Genomic DNA, 13,731 nt, shown 5'->3' on the forward strand with positions numbered 1-13,731 from the left:
TTATAATCAAAATTTTGATAATAATGATAATGTTAATGATTATTATTATCATTATTGTTATTATTATTTAATAATAATAATCATTCAAGGGGTGATTCCAGCAGTACACAAATGAAAATGTTTTTTGTCGTACGAATATCTGGCGGCAGGCTGGTGGGCGGCGGCGGTGGGCAGCCATTGCTTGCCGGCGTGGGAACCAGCGGCGTCACCGGGGAGAAGGGGACCATGTCGAAGACGTCCGTGGACAGGGGCTTCGTGGAGATGCTTCCCGCCTGCGGGGGAGGGGGAGGGAGGTTACACCTCCACCTGAAGGGGTCACTGATTCAGCGAAGAAGAATAAGAAAAAAAGAAGAAACGACAGTGGAGAAGAAGGAGACAGTGTTTACGCGAGGTCTCGGGATGCTGCATCCCTCGCTCGGCTTGGGAGGAAGGAAAGGAGGTTTGGCGGGCGGAGGAGGAGGAGTTAGTAGGCCGGATGACATGTTGGACTCCGGCGAGCTCATTGGCGTCAGCGTCACCGAGGAGATCTCCAGACAGGAGAGCGAGCTGAGGCTGCGGCGCCAGAAGAGGGACGAGGGCCTCTGCAGCACCAGCGCCTCGCAGGACGCGTGGATGTGCAGCGGCTGGAGGGAAGATGGCGGACAGAGAGACAGAGGGACGCAGGGTGTTAGACCGGCCTCGGGCGCCACTGGCCCGGGAATAAAGAAAAGGAAAAATAAAAGCGTAGAAATATTCAAATAATTTGACTGAAATTGGGGGAAAATTGTGTAAAAAATATTGAATTTTTACAAAAAAAATAAAAGTACAATCTTTAAAAAGAGGCAAAAACAAGTTTGATGAAAAAAGATCGAGAAATGATTCATAAATAATGAAGAACATTTAAATCAACAGAAAATGATCTGAATGTTGAATCAAGTTTTGAGTTAAAAAAAAAAATCAGAGAAAATCTGCTCGAAATGAGAGATGACTGGACATTGGAGAAAGATAAGGAAGCATTATTATAAAATGGGGGGGGGAATTGAGAAATAAATCAATAAAAAGACGTGGCATCAGCAGAAATGATGGAAGGAAGCAGTGACACAGCAGCCAGAAGTTAAGAAGTTAAGTCTAAAAACAATAGAAGTATACATATATATATATATATATGAATATATACTGGTGGAACATGAGCGATCATCAGCTGCTCCTCCAGCTCCTGGAGCTGCTTCTTCAGCTCTGAGTTCTCACTCTCCAACTCCTGGATCTGATATGAACACATGCACACACACACACACATACACACACACGCATATACACACACAAACACACACCAAGAAAACGAGAACGAAAAAGAAGAAATGTAAGGGACAGAAATGAGTTATAGTTAAATGGAGTCTAAGGAAAGCACAAAAAGGGCTCAGAGGAAGCTAAAAATAGCTGTTAACAATGCTGGATGATTTAAAACGTCACAGAAATGATGGCGGTGTGAGGGGGCGGAGCCTCCTACCCGTTTCTGCAGGCTCCCGATCTGCTTCCTGGTTTCCACGTCTTTGCCTCCAGACTCCAGGAACTTCTTGTAGGCCAGGTCGAAGGCCTGGCCGATGGTCAGGGTGATCTCCTCCGCCTGCGGGCGCAAATACCACCTGTCAGCATCTGGTTTTCCAGTTCAAGAGGAGGCTCGTTCTCTACGTTGGCGAGATCCGGCCCGTCTGGACGGCGCCTCCATCTTCCTGCCTTCAGGGTTGGGGAAGGCTTTTTCCCGGAAGGGGCGACTTGGTTTTCACCCGTGTGAAAGAAGAAGAGTCGCAAACAAACATGGCAGAAGAAGCATTAGGAGTAATAATATAGTACTTTTGTACTAGTATTGTACTAGTTAGTACCATTATTGCTGATAGTAGCAGGAGTTGGATTACAATTTTTTATAAGCTATTTATTTAGGCTCATATTACAATATTAGTTTGTCATAGTTTATGTTCCTGGTGATATTAGAAATCTATTCCTGTGATAAATAATAATAAATAAGAAGTTTAATCGTGAAATAAGAGATTTAAAACCCTGAAATACACTGACTGATGTCATATATGATCTTAGTATCATTTTGAAGCCTTTGTGGACATTATTGTAAATCGCCATTTGACAAAAAATAAATTCAAAGTACAATCTTTACAAACAGGTGAAAAAAAGTTGAATAAGAAATAAATATAACTGATCTAATGATTGATAAATGAAAAAATCAAAATAAAGAGATAATTATATAAAAGATGAATCAAAGTTCAAGTTTAAAAAATATAATCTCAAAATAGGAGAGGAAAGGAAATTCTGCAAGAATTTTTATAAAATGGGGGAAAAATTGAGAAGTAAATCAATAAAAAGCTGTGCAATCAGCAGAAATGATGGAAGGAAGCAGCCCCAAGTTAAATATACAAACAAAGCGAAAATAGAGAGGGAAATAAATCGACTGCTTCACCATCATGCAACGTCAGATTTGGTCAAATTAAATCAAACATTTTCTATCCAGTTAACGAGTAATCGCTTCATTTTTGGTATAACATTTGACAGTTTTATTATACTTAAACTTTACAAATGCCAGTAAAGTGGGCTATATTTGATACTATACATTATAATTGTAAGATGAGATGAGTTTTGTCATATATTTGGCCCAATACCCTCCCCCTTGTGGTGTACAGCGGTACTGCTCCGCTTCGTCCGTACGCTGCAAAACACGCACATCTATTTCGAGCATTAAAGAACGGTTCAATTCCCCCGACACTTACACACTTCTCGCTGTCGAAGACGTAGCACAAGTGCTTGTTGGACTCGGAGTCTTTGCATATGAAGGTGAAGATCCGCTTGTCCGTCTTGTCGTCGGCACAGAAGGATATCCTGTGGAGCTGACAGTTGTGCTGCACGTCCTGCGGGAAAAAAAAACACCGCAACTTCACCCATGTGGATTTTAAAGAGGAACAAAAAACCCGATTCGTGAAAAAATGCGCTGATAATCCGCAAAATAGGATACAATATGCTCAAAATGACAAATATAACAGGAAGACGGGGAGGGGTTGGAGAACTGACCGAAGATGAATGACAGGGGGAATAAAAACCAGATTAAAGAGAAATAAAAGGAAACATTGGAAAGAACAAACATGGCTCAGCAAAAAAGAAGAAAAGAAATGTTTATTTCTTGAGATTGGAATTCAAATCTAAAACATTCAGCTGGATGTGACCGTAATTGAAGATAAATGGAATAAAAGACCTTATGGGATTAGACACATTAGAAACCTGTAAGGGAATAAATATCACCTAATAAGAGCTTACTTAGTCAGCCAAACATCTTAACTCATCAATCACGTTTGTTTCTTTGCCCAGTTCAACCTCTCCATCTTGTTTTGTCCAGGTGCCCAAAACACGAAGCCTGATGTTCTTTCCCGTCAGTTCTCCTCGGATGACCCTGGCAAGACCCCAGCTTCCGTCCTGCTGCCCAACTGCACCATCGGGGCTCTTGGGCCATTGACGGTGTTGTCAAACAGGCGCTCCAGATGGAACCAGACCCTGGAACTGGTCCACCTGGCAAGATGTGTGCCCCCGTCTCGGTCTGCTCTTGTCTCATCCACTGGGCCCACTCTTCCAGGTTTTCTGCCCATCTGATATCAGTTGAACCATTGCCCTAATAAACAAGTTCATAAACCGCTGCTTCTTCTGGACGTCCATCCAGAAGGTGTCAGGGACTACAATCTCGCATCTCCGACCACCTGCAGGACTCCTTGAACCTCTGACCATTCTGAGGAGATGCTGGTCAAATATTGCCATCGACTTTGTCACTGGCCTTTCCTCTTCTAAGGGGATGACCACCGTCGTAGACTGGTTCTCCAAAGCACGTCACCTCGCTCCCCTCAGCCCTTCAAACAGCTCAACTGTTCAGCATGTTTTCCGTCTCCATGGCAGCCCCCAAGAAATTTTGTCTGAGCGTGGACCTCAGTCCACCTCCCAGTTGTGGAGGCAGTTTTGCCTCGCACTTGACACCATGGCCTCCCTCACCTTAGGTTACCATGCCCTGTCCCACAATTCGCACATCTCTGCAGCCACTGGTCTATCCTCTTTCGAGGCCTCCCTGGGCTACCTACCACCACTCTTCCATGTGGATGAGAGGCATCTGGTCTGTTGCCCTGGCCGCACTGCAGCGCCCTTCGATGCAAAACAGCTGTTTTGCTGACGGGAGGTGTAGTCCTGCTCCCGTCTATTTGCCTGTGCAAAAGGAATGGCTCACCACGTGACATCCCCTTGAAATCCACCTCCCAGAAATTTGCCCCCAGATTAATCGGACCATTTGAGTCTAATCAGCCCTTCTGCGATTCGCCTCCGCGTTCACTTGACCTTCCATGAGTCCCAATGCTAGTACCTTGTGCCCTCCTTCAAAGCCCCCTCTGTCTACCCAGCCGTTGGGGTACCCTGCATACGCCGTCCGGCAGATTGTCGATTCCCGTCGGCAGGGGTGGCAATACCTGGTGGATCGGGAGGGTTATGGCCCTAGTACCGCTCTTGGGTGCCTCGGTCCCTCATATTAGATTCTTCCCTTCCATCTTGTTCCTCTGGGCCGTGGGGGGTGGGTGATGTTGGCATCCAAGACTAGGGCTCCGGGTAGAGCCTCCTCCACCAGTGAGCCTGACTGAGCAAGTGTGATTCCAGCTGGGGGTGCCGGCACACCTGCGTCTGATAAGAGAAGCCTGGTGCCAGATTGTTTTTGTTCCTTGCAAGTTCATTGCCCCTTGCTTTATTTTTCTTGCGCTTCCTCACCAGCTCCTAGTTCCTGATGGTCTACGCCTCCCCTTGCCAGGTTCTAGTTCCTGAGACCCCCATGACATTCCCCAGGAGACACCCCGGCCCCAACACTGCTCTCATTCACCGTCCTCGTAAAATAAACTGCTTAAGGCTCCCTACCTCCTGAGTGTCCTGGCCTTTCGGTCAGACACACCGCCCGTGGCATGACAGGAATTGACCCCTAAAATTACTAGGGATAAACCGCAGTGCAACCAGGAATACATTGTTAATATAACCTGGAATAAACCCCAATATAACCAGCAATTAGTAGAACAAACAGGAAATAATCGACTAAAATTACAAGTGTTACACTTGTAATATTACCAGGAATGGACCACCTAAGATAAGCAGTAGTAGAAGCTGCTAATACAAACAGGAAATAAACTAACATTACCAGGGACAACTGCTCATGTAACCGGGATTAAACTGCTACTATAACCAGGAATAAGCTGCTTATACAGCCAGGATTAAATTACTAATATGTCAAGGAATTAATAGCTCAAACTAACAGGAAATAAATTGCTTAAATTACCAGGGACAAACTGCTAATTTAACCAGGACTTAACAGCTGAGATAACCAGCAATATAAACTGCTAATATAACCAACCGGGAGTCACCTGCTAATATAGCCAGGAATAAACTGGTAAAATAAGCAAGAAGAAACAGCCAGTGGGGTCAGAGCAGACCCTTGTGCGGGGAGGAGGTCCAGGCTCACCTTGGTCTTGGGGTCGAGGATCTTCACACCGTAGATGGAAATCTGGAGCTCCACTTTGGGGACCTTCTGGCCCTCCGACTTCTTGATGTGCCTCTGGAACTGAGATGTCAGGGAGACAGAACGGGTAAGAGAGGGTTGATGACCATATGTCTCGTCTGAACTGCTGTGTGTGTGTTCAAATTGTGAAATCGAATTTCAAAATCAAATTACAACCATAACTTGGAATTTTTTTATTCTCCTAAATGGGTATCTTGAGGTACATTCTTGTGTAATTTGCAGGCAATTTCAAGCTCCATTTGAAAAAATAAATGATTTAAGGCGCTTTCAGGCAAAAATATGTCATTGTATTTAATTTATTAACAGTAATAGCTTGACTTGGGAGTTAAACTGGTTCCCTCATAATGTTCAAAATGAACAATCCATTCCAGCTCCCCAGTGCTATAAATAACACATAATGTATAAAAAATAATCATCAATAATAAAAGAGACTGCAAAGAAATAAACTGGTTTTATTAAGTGTATTGAACTTGAAGATCGGACACAGAGAGTTTTTCACTTGTTGCTTTATCGCTTAACTGATAGACTACAAACTTAATGCTAAGTACTGTTGCTTAACTGACACACTTTGTCTAAACTTCATTTATGGATAGAGTGAAGCCGCTCCTCTTTATTTCTCGATCACTTCACGGACAGTTCAACAACGTAGAGACTTCTCATCCAGCTCGCTTGTAACCAAGACATCAGCTCAGATCACAAAACAAAAAGAATCGGCAAAGCTCGTGAGTAGATGTACTCCTAAGTTGAGGTATAATCACGTAAAATGTTCTTATATTTCTAAGTCATAAATAAAAATAGAAAAAAAGTGTACAATTTTCTACACCCTCTCGCGGGGTGTCTGCGACCTATCCCATGTGTGGTCAGAAACCTGAAGTGGGTGCGGAAAATGTGAAAGCAGAGCTGTTGTCATTGCCCGCTATTCTCGCTAACACTGCGGGTTGTAAAGTGATGGAGAGATTAAATTATGAAGGGGTATAACCATGTAACACATCAAGAAAGGCTTGTAAAAACACACTAAGCGCTAGTAATTCTTGGCATGAGGAGTCTGAACGGCTGCGTTGTTGTTATTTACGCCACATTTCCATAAAGCTTAGTGCTAGTGACATGTTGGTGCGAAGGGAGCTAAACCAGGCGGAGAAAATGGCAATTCGGCGAAATGCTTTTCCAAAATGATCACCAAAGCTGTGGAGTTTGATTTAAATTGAATTGCTTTCAGTTTGTTGCAGGGATAATGTTGTAACAATGCGTTGGAGATGCTCCGCCGCAATTAGTGCGCCGGGGGCCCGCTGCATGAAAGCAGCACATTGTCATGCAAATTCCTCCTGTGGCATCTAATTAGATGATCTAATTCTCCCCTGCCAGCAGCTTAATTGTCTCACCCGGTTCACTCGGCTCGGGGAAAGAAAAGCCATTAACGCCGCAATTTATTGACTAAACACTATGTTCCCTGGTTTCCACACCGTGATTTGCTTCAGGACTGAGGCTCAGGTTCCTAAAGCGCAGGCTGGGACATAAATCCGCCGGGGCGGAGCAGACTGATGAGCTTATCCAGCAGCTAGAAGCGTCAACACTCCCCAGCTCAAAAAAAAGAGAAATAAAATTAAAATTCCCAAGGGCGCTTGGCTTGGAGCCGGAGGCGGGGCGTTTGTCACCGCCGAGCCGCCGCTAAGCGCCACTATTCAAGTCCCGGCGGAAAACATCCCCTGCCCTTACCTTAAGCTTCCTGACTGCATCCTTCACCACCTCGGTGCCTTTAGGAGCCTCCACCTCCGTGTTCCCCAGGAACTTGAACAAAAGAAAAACACATTGTCATCAATTACAAGACACTTGTTGCATTCAGTTACCTACAAAATAACATTAAAATAACTGTGGAGGTTTTCTAGTTCATGGTTTGTCAAAATCATCTTGTTGTTGCAACTGAACTTCAATTTCTTCACTTTCTTCACTATCAAGGTAACTATTACCAGCCACTATTTCATTAGGTCTTTTTTTTCCAGAAGCTGTCATTAACTTCAACTCATACCAGCACCAAACATTAGAGATATTTTAGATGTTAGCAAGACATTTTCTTTGCTAACACTGTCATGGATAATATTTTTGTTAGTCCTCTGATAAGGACCTGCTGGAAACAAGTCTGACTTTTCCGGTGCAAAAGAATTTCTCACTCAAGGAGGTCGGTGGCTAAATAGTGATGGCTTGCTTGTTTTCCGACCATTGGCTGGCAGTTTAGCTAAGTTAGCTAACACTAGCAGGTATATTATTGTTACTAGGCAGACATTAGCCTTGTTAGCATCTTAAATATATATATTTTACTGACCAAGCTACAGGGTTATTCACATGAACGTCTATCACACAGTTCAAGGTCTATTTTATATTTTTCCTGAACATAACAGAACTTCTCAGCCGAGCGGCTAAAAAGGGGGGGCTGGGGGGTTTAGCTACATTAGCTAACACTAGCAGCTAGCCCCTGCCCAAGAATGGTTATGGGCAAACGTTAGCCACATTAGCATTCCAAACACACATCCCTAATGACCTATCACAGGGTTGTCTATCACACAGCTTCAAGTTTCTATTTTTAAATACAGTTTTTTGACAAGAGGCCTTGTGTGGATGACAGAGTTATATATTAAAAAAAACGCTCAGATCATGGAGGGAAATTGGATTTCTGCTGAGCTTTCAGATAAAGCTCATTCAAGGCCACTGAGAGCTACAGCGTGATTGGTCAAAAATCCGAATTGGGTGTGGCTAGTGTTGTAGGTCACCTTAATAATGATAATAATAAATTTTATCAATTTTATTTCTTGACACTCAAGGACAACATACAGACCTGCGCATTATAAGAGTACAGGTTAGTAACTGGTGTTACCAGCAAGCAGGAGCAGCAAGTTGTGTCAGCATTGGATAGTTTTGAGGCTAAAAGGATGAAGATGTAACATCTAGCAAGTCAGCAAGAAAAAAAGCTGTTAATTCTTTAAAGGAGGCACATAAACGACAAATTCGCCTCCATGGGCTAGCAAAGCAGAGCAGACGCGAAGAAGTCAATTTAATGTGATCTTGGCTGATTTGAACACAAAAAAATTCAAAATAGCAAAGCAAAGCAAAATTTGATTATTTTTCATGTTGTTATCTGAATTTCACACTATCAAGGCTGCACTGAGCTGGAGCAGCGCTTCTGCGACCCTCCAGCAGAGGAAGCTATTGCTCTCCGGCTGCAGGAAAACAAGTATCGCTGCTTCTCCTGCATGCACTAGAGTCCATAACCGCTTGCCGATAAAGTCAACAGTTAGGAAAACGAAGGCCCCCCTGGCGCCTCCTCCTCTTCCTCCTCCTCCTCTTCTCAAGGGGAAATAATCTGACATGGATTTCTGCCTCTTGCAAACCACCAAAATGAGAAAGAAAAATGCTCCAACCAACCATTATTCACAAACATCCCGGGAGTAATTTTCCCTTCTATCTATAAGAAAAAGACCCAACGTTGCAGAAGTCAAACTAGGATAATGGTGATAAAAGGAGAGGTCGGCCGATTATCGGTAATGACGGATAATTGGCTCGGGTATTCAACCTCAATCGCGCATGTTATATGTGACATAATGGTGCACATAATGGAGTCCTTCTCTGCCATGAAAGTGATGATAATAACAAAGATAATTTTATTTTTTTGAAAGGGCTGCGCATTCAATGGCGACGGCCAAACAACCCCGACTCCAAAGGAAAACAATGGGCAAATGAAAACCTGCGAGACTTGAACGATAAAAATACATTTGAGGAGGAAAAAAAGTAGAATTTATTAAAAGAATATATAGTTCAAAAAATAAAATACCCAAAAAGAAGAAATATAAAGAAAATTGTATTTAATTGGTAAAAACAATTGATTTTTAGCAGAAAAATTAACAATATAAAAAAATAACATCTATATGCATAAAAACAGAATTTATCTGAAGTGATATCAAATTTAATTTCCAGAGGTAAAAATAATGGCCAAAGCCACAGGAGCCCCATAGAGGAATAGCAGCTATGCTAACATGCAGCGCTTTTTTAAATTTGTGTAATTTCTGTATTTGTTTACATGGTTGGTTTGAGTCTCCTGCCAGTTGTTGATGTCATGTTTTAGCGTCCACTCGGCTAACTTGGGACCTCACCAGAGCAGGTTCTGGGGAAGTGGCAGGGTGCTGAGAGTGATCCCTGGAAATCCCACAAAAAAAAAAAAAGCGTCCAGTCAAGAAGCCCCATTAGACCAGCTTTGCTTCACATTTACTTAAAAATGTCTTACTCTTCAGTATGTTTGCAAAGATGGCTGCCGCACAGCGCAGCAACGGGCACCGTCTCAAAATTCAAGGGGAGCCGTGAAAAGCGACTGTTCGAGACCTGAATCGCTTATATTTCTACTTCTTCTTCCTTTCTTTTTCCTCTATCCTGCTGCCTCTGCAGGTTCCAGCTCCCGAGGCGGCAGCGGAGCTACCGAGGAGGAATCTAAGCCTAAAATTAGCAGCCGGTGTTTTTTACTTTTATTAATGCTAACTCCTACACGACAATTAAACAGCTCCAGATCATCGCCGCATAAGCACTGCAGGAGCACCTTTCATGATTTTTCTCGCTCAAAGTCTGCGGTGTAACAGCGTGCGGCGCTTCTGCCGTGCGGCGAGAAGGTCCCTGGTTGGATTCCTATGGGGGTTCCTTTCTGTGTGGGATTCCTCCAGGTTCCTCCGGGTTCCTCCCATCGTCCAAACGCATGCAGGAGATTCTATTTTGTCCAGACGTGTGAATGAGAAGGCGAACGGTTGGTTGTCTATAGAATGTCTGGAGGACACGGTGATGCTCTCTGTATGGTTTCTGAAAGCCTTGAACCTGCAGGCAAGCCAGGAAAAAGAAGAAGAAGAGGGACCAGAAGAACTAACTTTTCCAGGTGTCGGATAGACTTGAGTGTTAAATAAGCCGCTGGTTTGAGTCCTCTCTCTGCGGCTGGTCAGCGGATCTGGATTCTGTCCCCGTCAGCATTTTTATCTGATCGATTTCCCCTCCTGGCGTCAGAAAAACTCGGCCGTCAGCAGAAGCCACTTGGAAAGTACCGTCCGGAATGTATGAATAAGTGAACATGTAGCGTTTCGGGGGGTGCAGGTCCGGCGTCAACAGGGGACTGTTAAGTTGGTATCTTCCAAAGTTCCAGCGCTCGCCCTGTTCTTTACGCCTTCCAGGACAAATTACACCCAAACAAATGGGACAAACGCATGGCTCGGTGAAACCAAAACATAAATAAAATTTAAACTTTAATCGTATTCCGTTTGAAAAATCCTCATTACTGCTGTTACAGCTAGCACGCTTAAAAAAGTATCCTTAGAAATTACTGGCGGTTTGGAGGTGCCTCTTACTGGAGAAGCCTGGAAGTACAACACCATTAAATCACTCATTCACCTACACAACCATTCACCCTCATTTGCACGACTATTGACACCTCTCGACCTTCACTCGTTCATTCACATAACATATAAAGACATATAACATTCATCCTGTCATTCACACATTTGGACAACTGAGGGTCTTTAGTGAACCTCCTGCATGTGTTTGGACAGTTGGAGGAACCCGGTGAACCCTGAGGAACCCCATGCAGATATGGGGAGGACATGGAGACCCCACACAGGAAGGCCTCCCCCTGTGGGAATCCAGCCAGGGACCTTCTGGCTGTGAGCAGGAAGCGCTTACTGCTGATAACCATGGCAAACCGCTAATCTTAATTATCCTAATGACTATTTCTTACTCAAGCTAGCTCCTCCAACACTCAAATAATGCGTAACTCCATCAGTGAACCCCACTGCCGGTCCTCTGACAACGGAGATATTTTCAAATGCCGGGATGATATTATTCCACTGTTTCCTCAGAGAGGGGAGGGTGAAGAAGACTCCGACGGGGAGGAGACCGTGTTTTAGATCTGTGTATGCGTCTGTCTGGCGGCGGCGTACCTTGGCGTTGTAGGCAATGTGGTGCTTGGCCAGCGCCTCTGGGGTGTGCATCCATGATTTCTCTGAAATGACACAAATAACTCGATCAATGGCCGCCGCCTGGCAGCGGCACAGTCAATTACATTAAAACGATAGACACACACACACACTTTTGAGGAGACGGACGTGTTATCAAAGGAGGGGAAGGGTTCCCCGCCTCCTCCGTCCAATCATAGCTGTTGTTAGGGCGAGAGGCGGGGCTTAGGCCAGTCAGATCGCCTGTCAATCACAGAGATGTCCAACCATGTCCACCTGTGTGCTTCGAGCTGCAAAGGTACTATAAGTAAATAACACAAGTATTTAAAGGACTGCACTGTTCCCCCGGTGACCAAACGAGCGATGGAGGCAAGGTGGACGCCCCCTAGTGGTCGATGGACGCAATTGCACCCCTTCCACCAAATAGCCACCGTCTTCAAGGATGTTGGTGAAACAGGAAGTGGAGGTTTGTATTTTGTGTGAGGTTTGTAAGAGGTGTGTGTGTGCGTGTGTGTGTGTGTGTGTGTGTGTGTGTGTGTGTGTGTGTGTGTGTGTGTTTGTGTGCCCAGAGGAGGGCGCCGATGCAACTTTTACCATAATTTGGCGAGAAGAACCAAACATGTCTGGAAATATCTCTCTCTATCCGTTGTTGTTGTTGCTTCTTCCTCCAAGGTGCCTTCACTGTCCCCATCAGGGGTCGGAAACGCCAGCCACTCATAATGAACGTGACGTTATTCCTCTTTTTCCTTTTACGACAACGATAAGGCGCATTTTATGTCCGCCATTGTGTTTCCCCGCCACCTCCTCCCATCCGGGCCGTAAAACACTTTAATCGGGCGTAAAACGTCCCAATAAAAGCGTCACGGGTGGTTGAGGGGGGCAGACCATTATGGCAGGGGTGCGGGGGTGGGTCTTCCCAAACACATAAGCTGATTTCTTCTCTTCCCTCCTCTTCCTTAAGCCCGTGCCGCCGTAAAATGATGGACAGGTGTCCGTTGCCGACGGCAACCGGCAGGTCACGCTAACACCAAGGGAGGGGTCGATGATCACCACGGTGATGATTCGTGAGGCAGCGGAGAAGACTGAGGCTGGGGGGTGTCATGGAATGGCGCTCTGATGAATGAGGAGGTCACCTACGTTGTTCTGGTCCTCGGGGAATTAGGGGGCGGGGCTTAAGCCCCACCGGGAGGGAATCCAGGTTGATTTGTGCAGACATTGGCGGACGAACAATCGACTCCGGCGGCGAGATTCATTCTGCACTGCGGAACCGCTTGGAACCGCATGGAACGTGTGACAGCGTGACGGTCAACCACTCATCAGTGTCCCCGGTGTGAAACAAGGCTGTGAGGACACAGCAGAAAGTCCATTTCAGACTTTTAGAGTGGGAGGAAAACACAATGAGCTCCAATCACCACCTTGGAGGTGGAATCCGGGGGCATCCAAGAACCCGGGGTCAAAGGTCACCACTGTCACCTCCCAGGGAGAGTGTTCTGGGTTCTGATCTGGTGCTTGACTAGATTCTCTATGTATGGGGTCTCCATGTTCCCCTGCTTGGGTTCTCCTCAGGTTCTCCATCTGCCTGAGTTCTCTCCGTGTTCTTCATCTCCAAGTGTCCCCTGTGATTGACAGGCGACCCATCTGGGTTAAGCCCCGCCCCCTTCAACATGTCAGCTGATAATGAATGAACGGCTGAGGTCCAACTGAGAGGTGGAGCCGGAGCGTCGTCTCCGAGCCCTATTTCTTTTTCCATTTTGATGAAAGCTAATTCTCGGAAGAAATTGGAAATGACCCTGAGAGCGGCTCCTCATCAGGGCTGTCGGCAGAGAGCGCCCTCGCTGCCACGCTGCCCTCGTAGCCTTCGCTCTTAAACGGGATGAGTTTTATTGCCGTTGACCGATAATTCACTCGACCCGGAACCACCTGGACTCTGGAGGCGGCCCGGCGCTTTAAGAGCCGGAGAGGAACGAGAACGGCGTTCTGCTGGAGGTGGGAGGGGGGTTGGGGCGGGCGGTAAATCCACCGCCACCATCAATCAACGACGCCATCGATTCACCGAGCCCTCCATCATGCAGGGCTTCAGACGGGGCCGCGCAGAGGCAACACCTCCGAAGACGCCTGCCCAGGGGGGAGGGGTGTGTGTATATATATATGTGTGTGTGTGTGTGTGTGTGTGTATGTGTGTATGTGTGCGTGCAG

The 13,731-nt window shown here is 45.6% G+C and overlaps 1 protein-coding gene across 3 annotated transcripts in view; it reads right to left on the reverse strand.

Moving 5' to 3' along the window:
* The window catches only part of LOC147234754 (PTB domain-containing engulfment adapter protein 1), a 54,182-nt gene that overhangs the window by 2,773 nt on the left and 37,678 nt on the right, over positions 1–13,731 (reverse strand). For 2 of the 3 annotated variants that reach the window (XM_086145405.1, XM_086145406.1), the window contains 8 exons: positions 11,521–11,582; positions 7,280–7,351; positions 5,510–5,608; positions 2,754–2,891; positions 1,487–1,603; positions 1,157–1,243; positions 387–623; positions 134–272 (listed from right to left, as the gene is read on the reverse strand). In XM_086145405.1, the coding sequence (XP_086001531.1) occupies positions 134–272; positions 387–623; positions 1,157–1,243; positions 1,487–1,603; positions 2,754–2,891; positions 5,510–5,608; positions 7,280–7,351; positions 11,521–11,582 (951 nt within the window). The remainder of the gene's footprint in view (positions 1–133; positions 273–386; positions 624–1,156; positions 1,244–1,486; positions 1,604–2,753; positions 2,892–5,509; positions 5,609–7,279; positions 7,352–11,520; positions 11,583–13,731) is intronic. The other variant, XM_086145407.1, reaches the window with a different exon arrangement.

Source organism: Fistularia commersonii, chromosome 4 (assembly GCF_037954325.1).
Source record: "Fistularia commersonii isolate RoL2024-O1a breed Wild chromosome 4, RoL_Fcom_v1.0, whole genome shotgun sequence".
In the NCBI taxonomy this organism is placed as follows: Eukaryota; Metazoa; Chordata; class Actinopteri; order Syngnathiformes; family Fistulariidae; genus Fistularia; species Fistularia commersonii.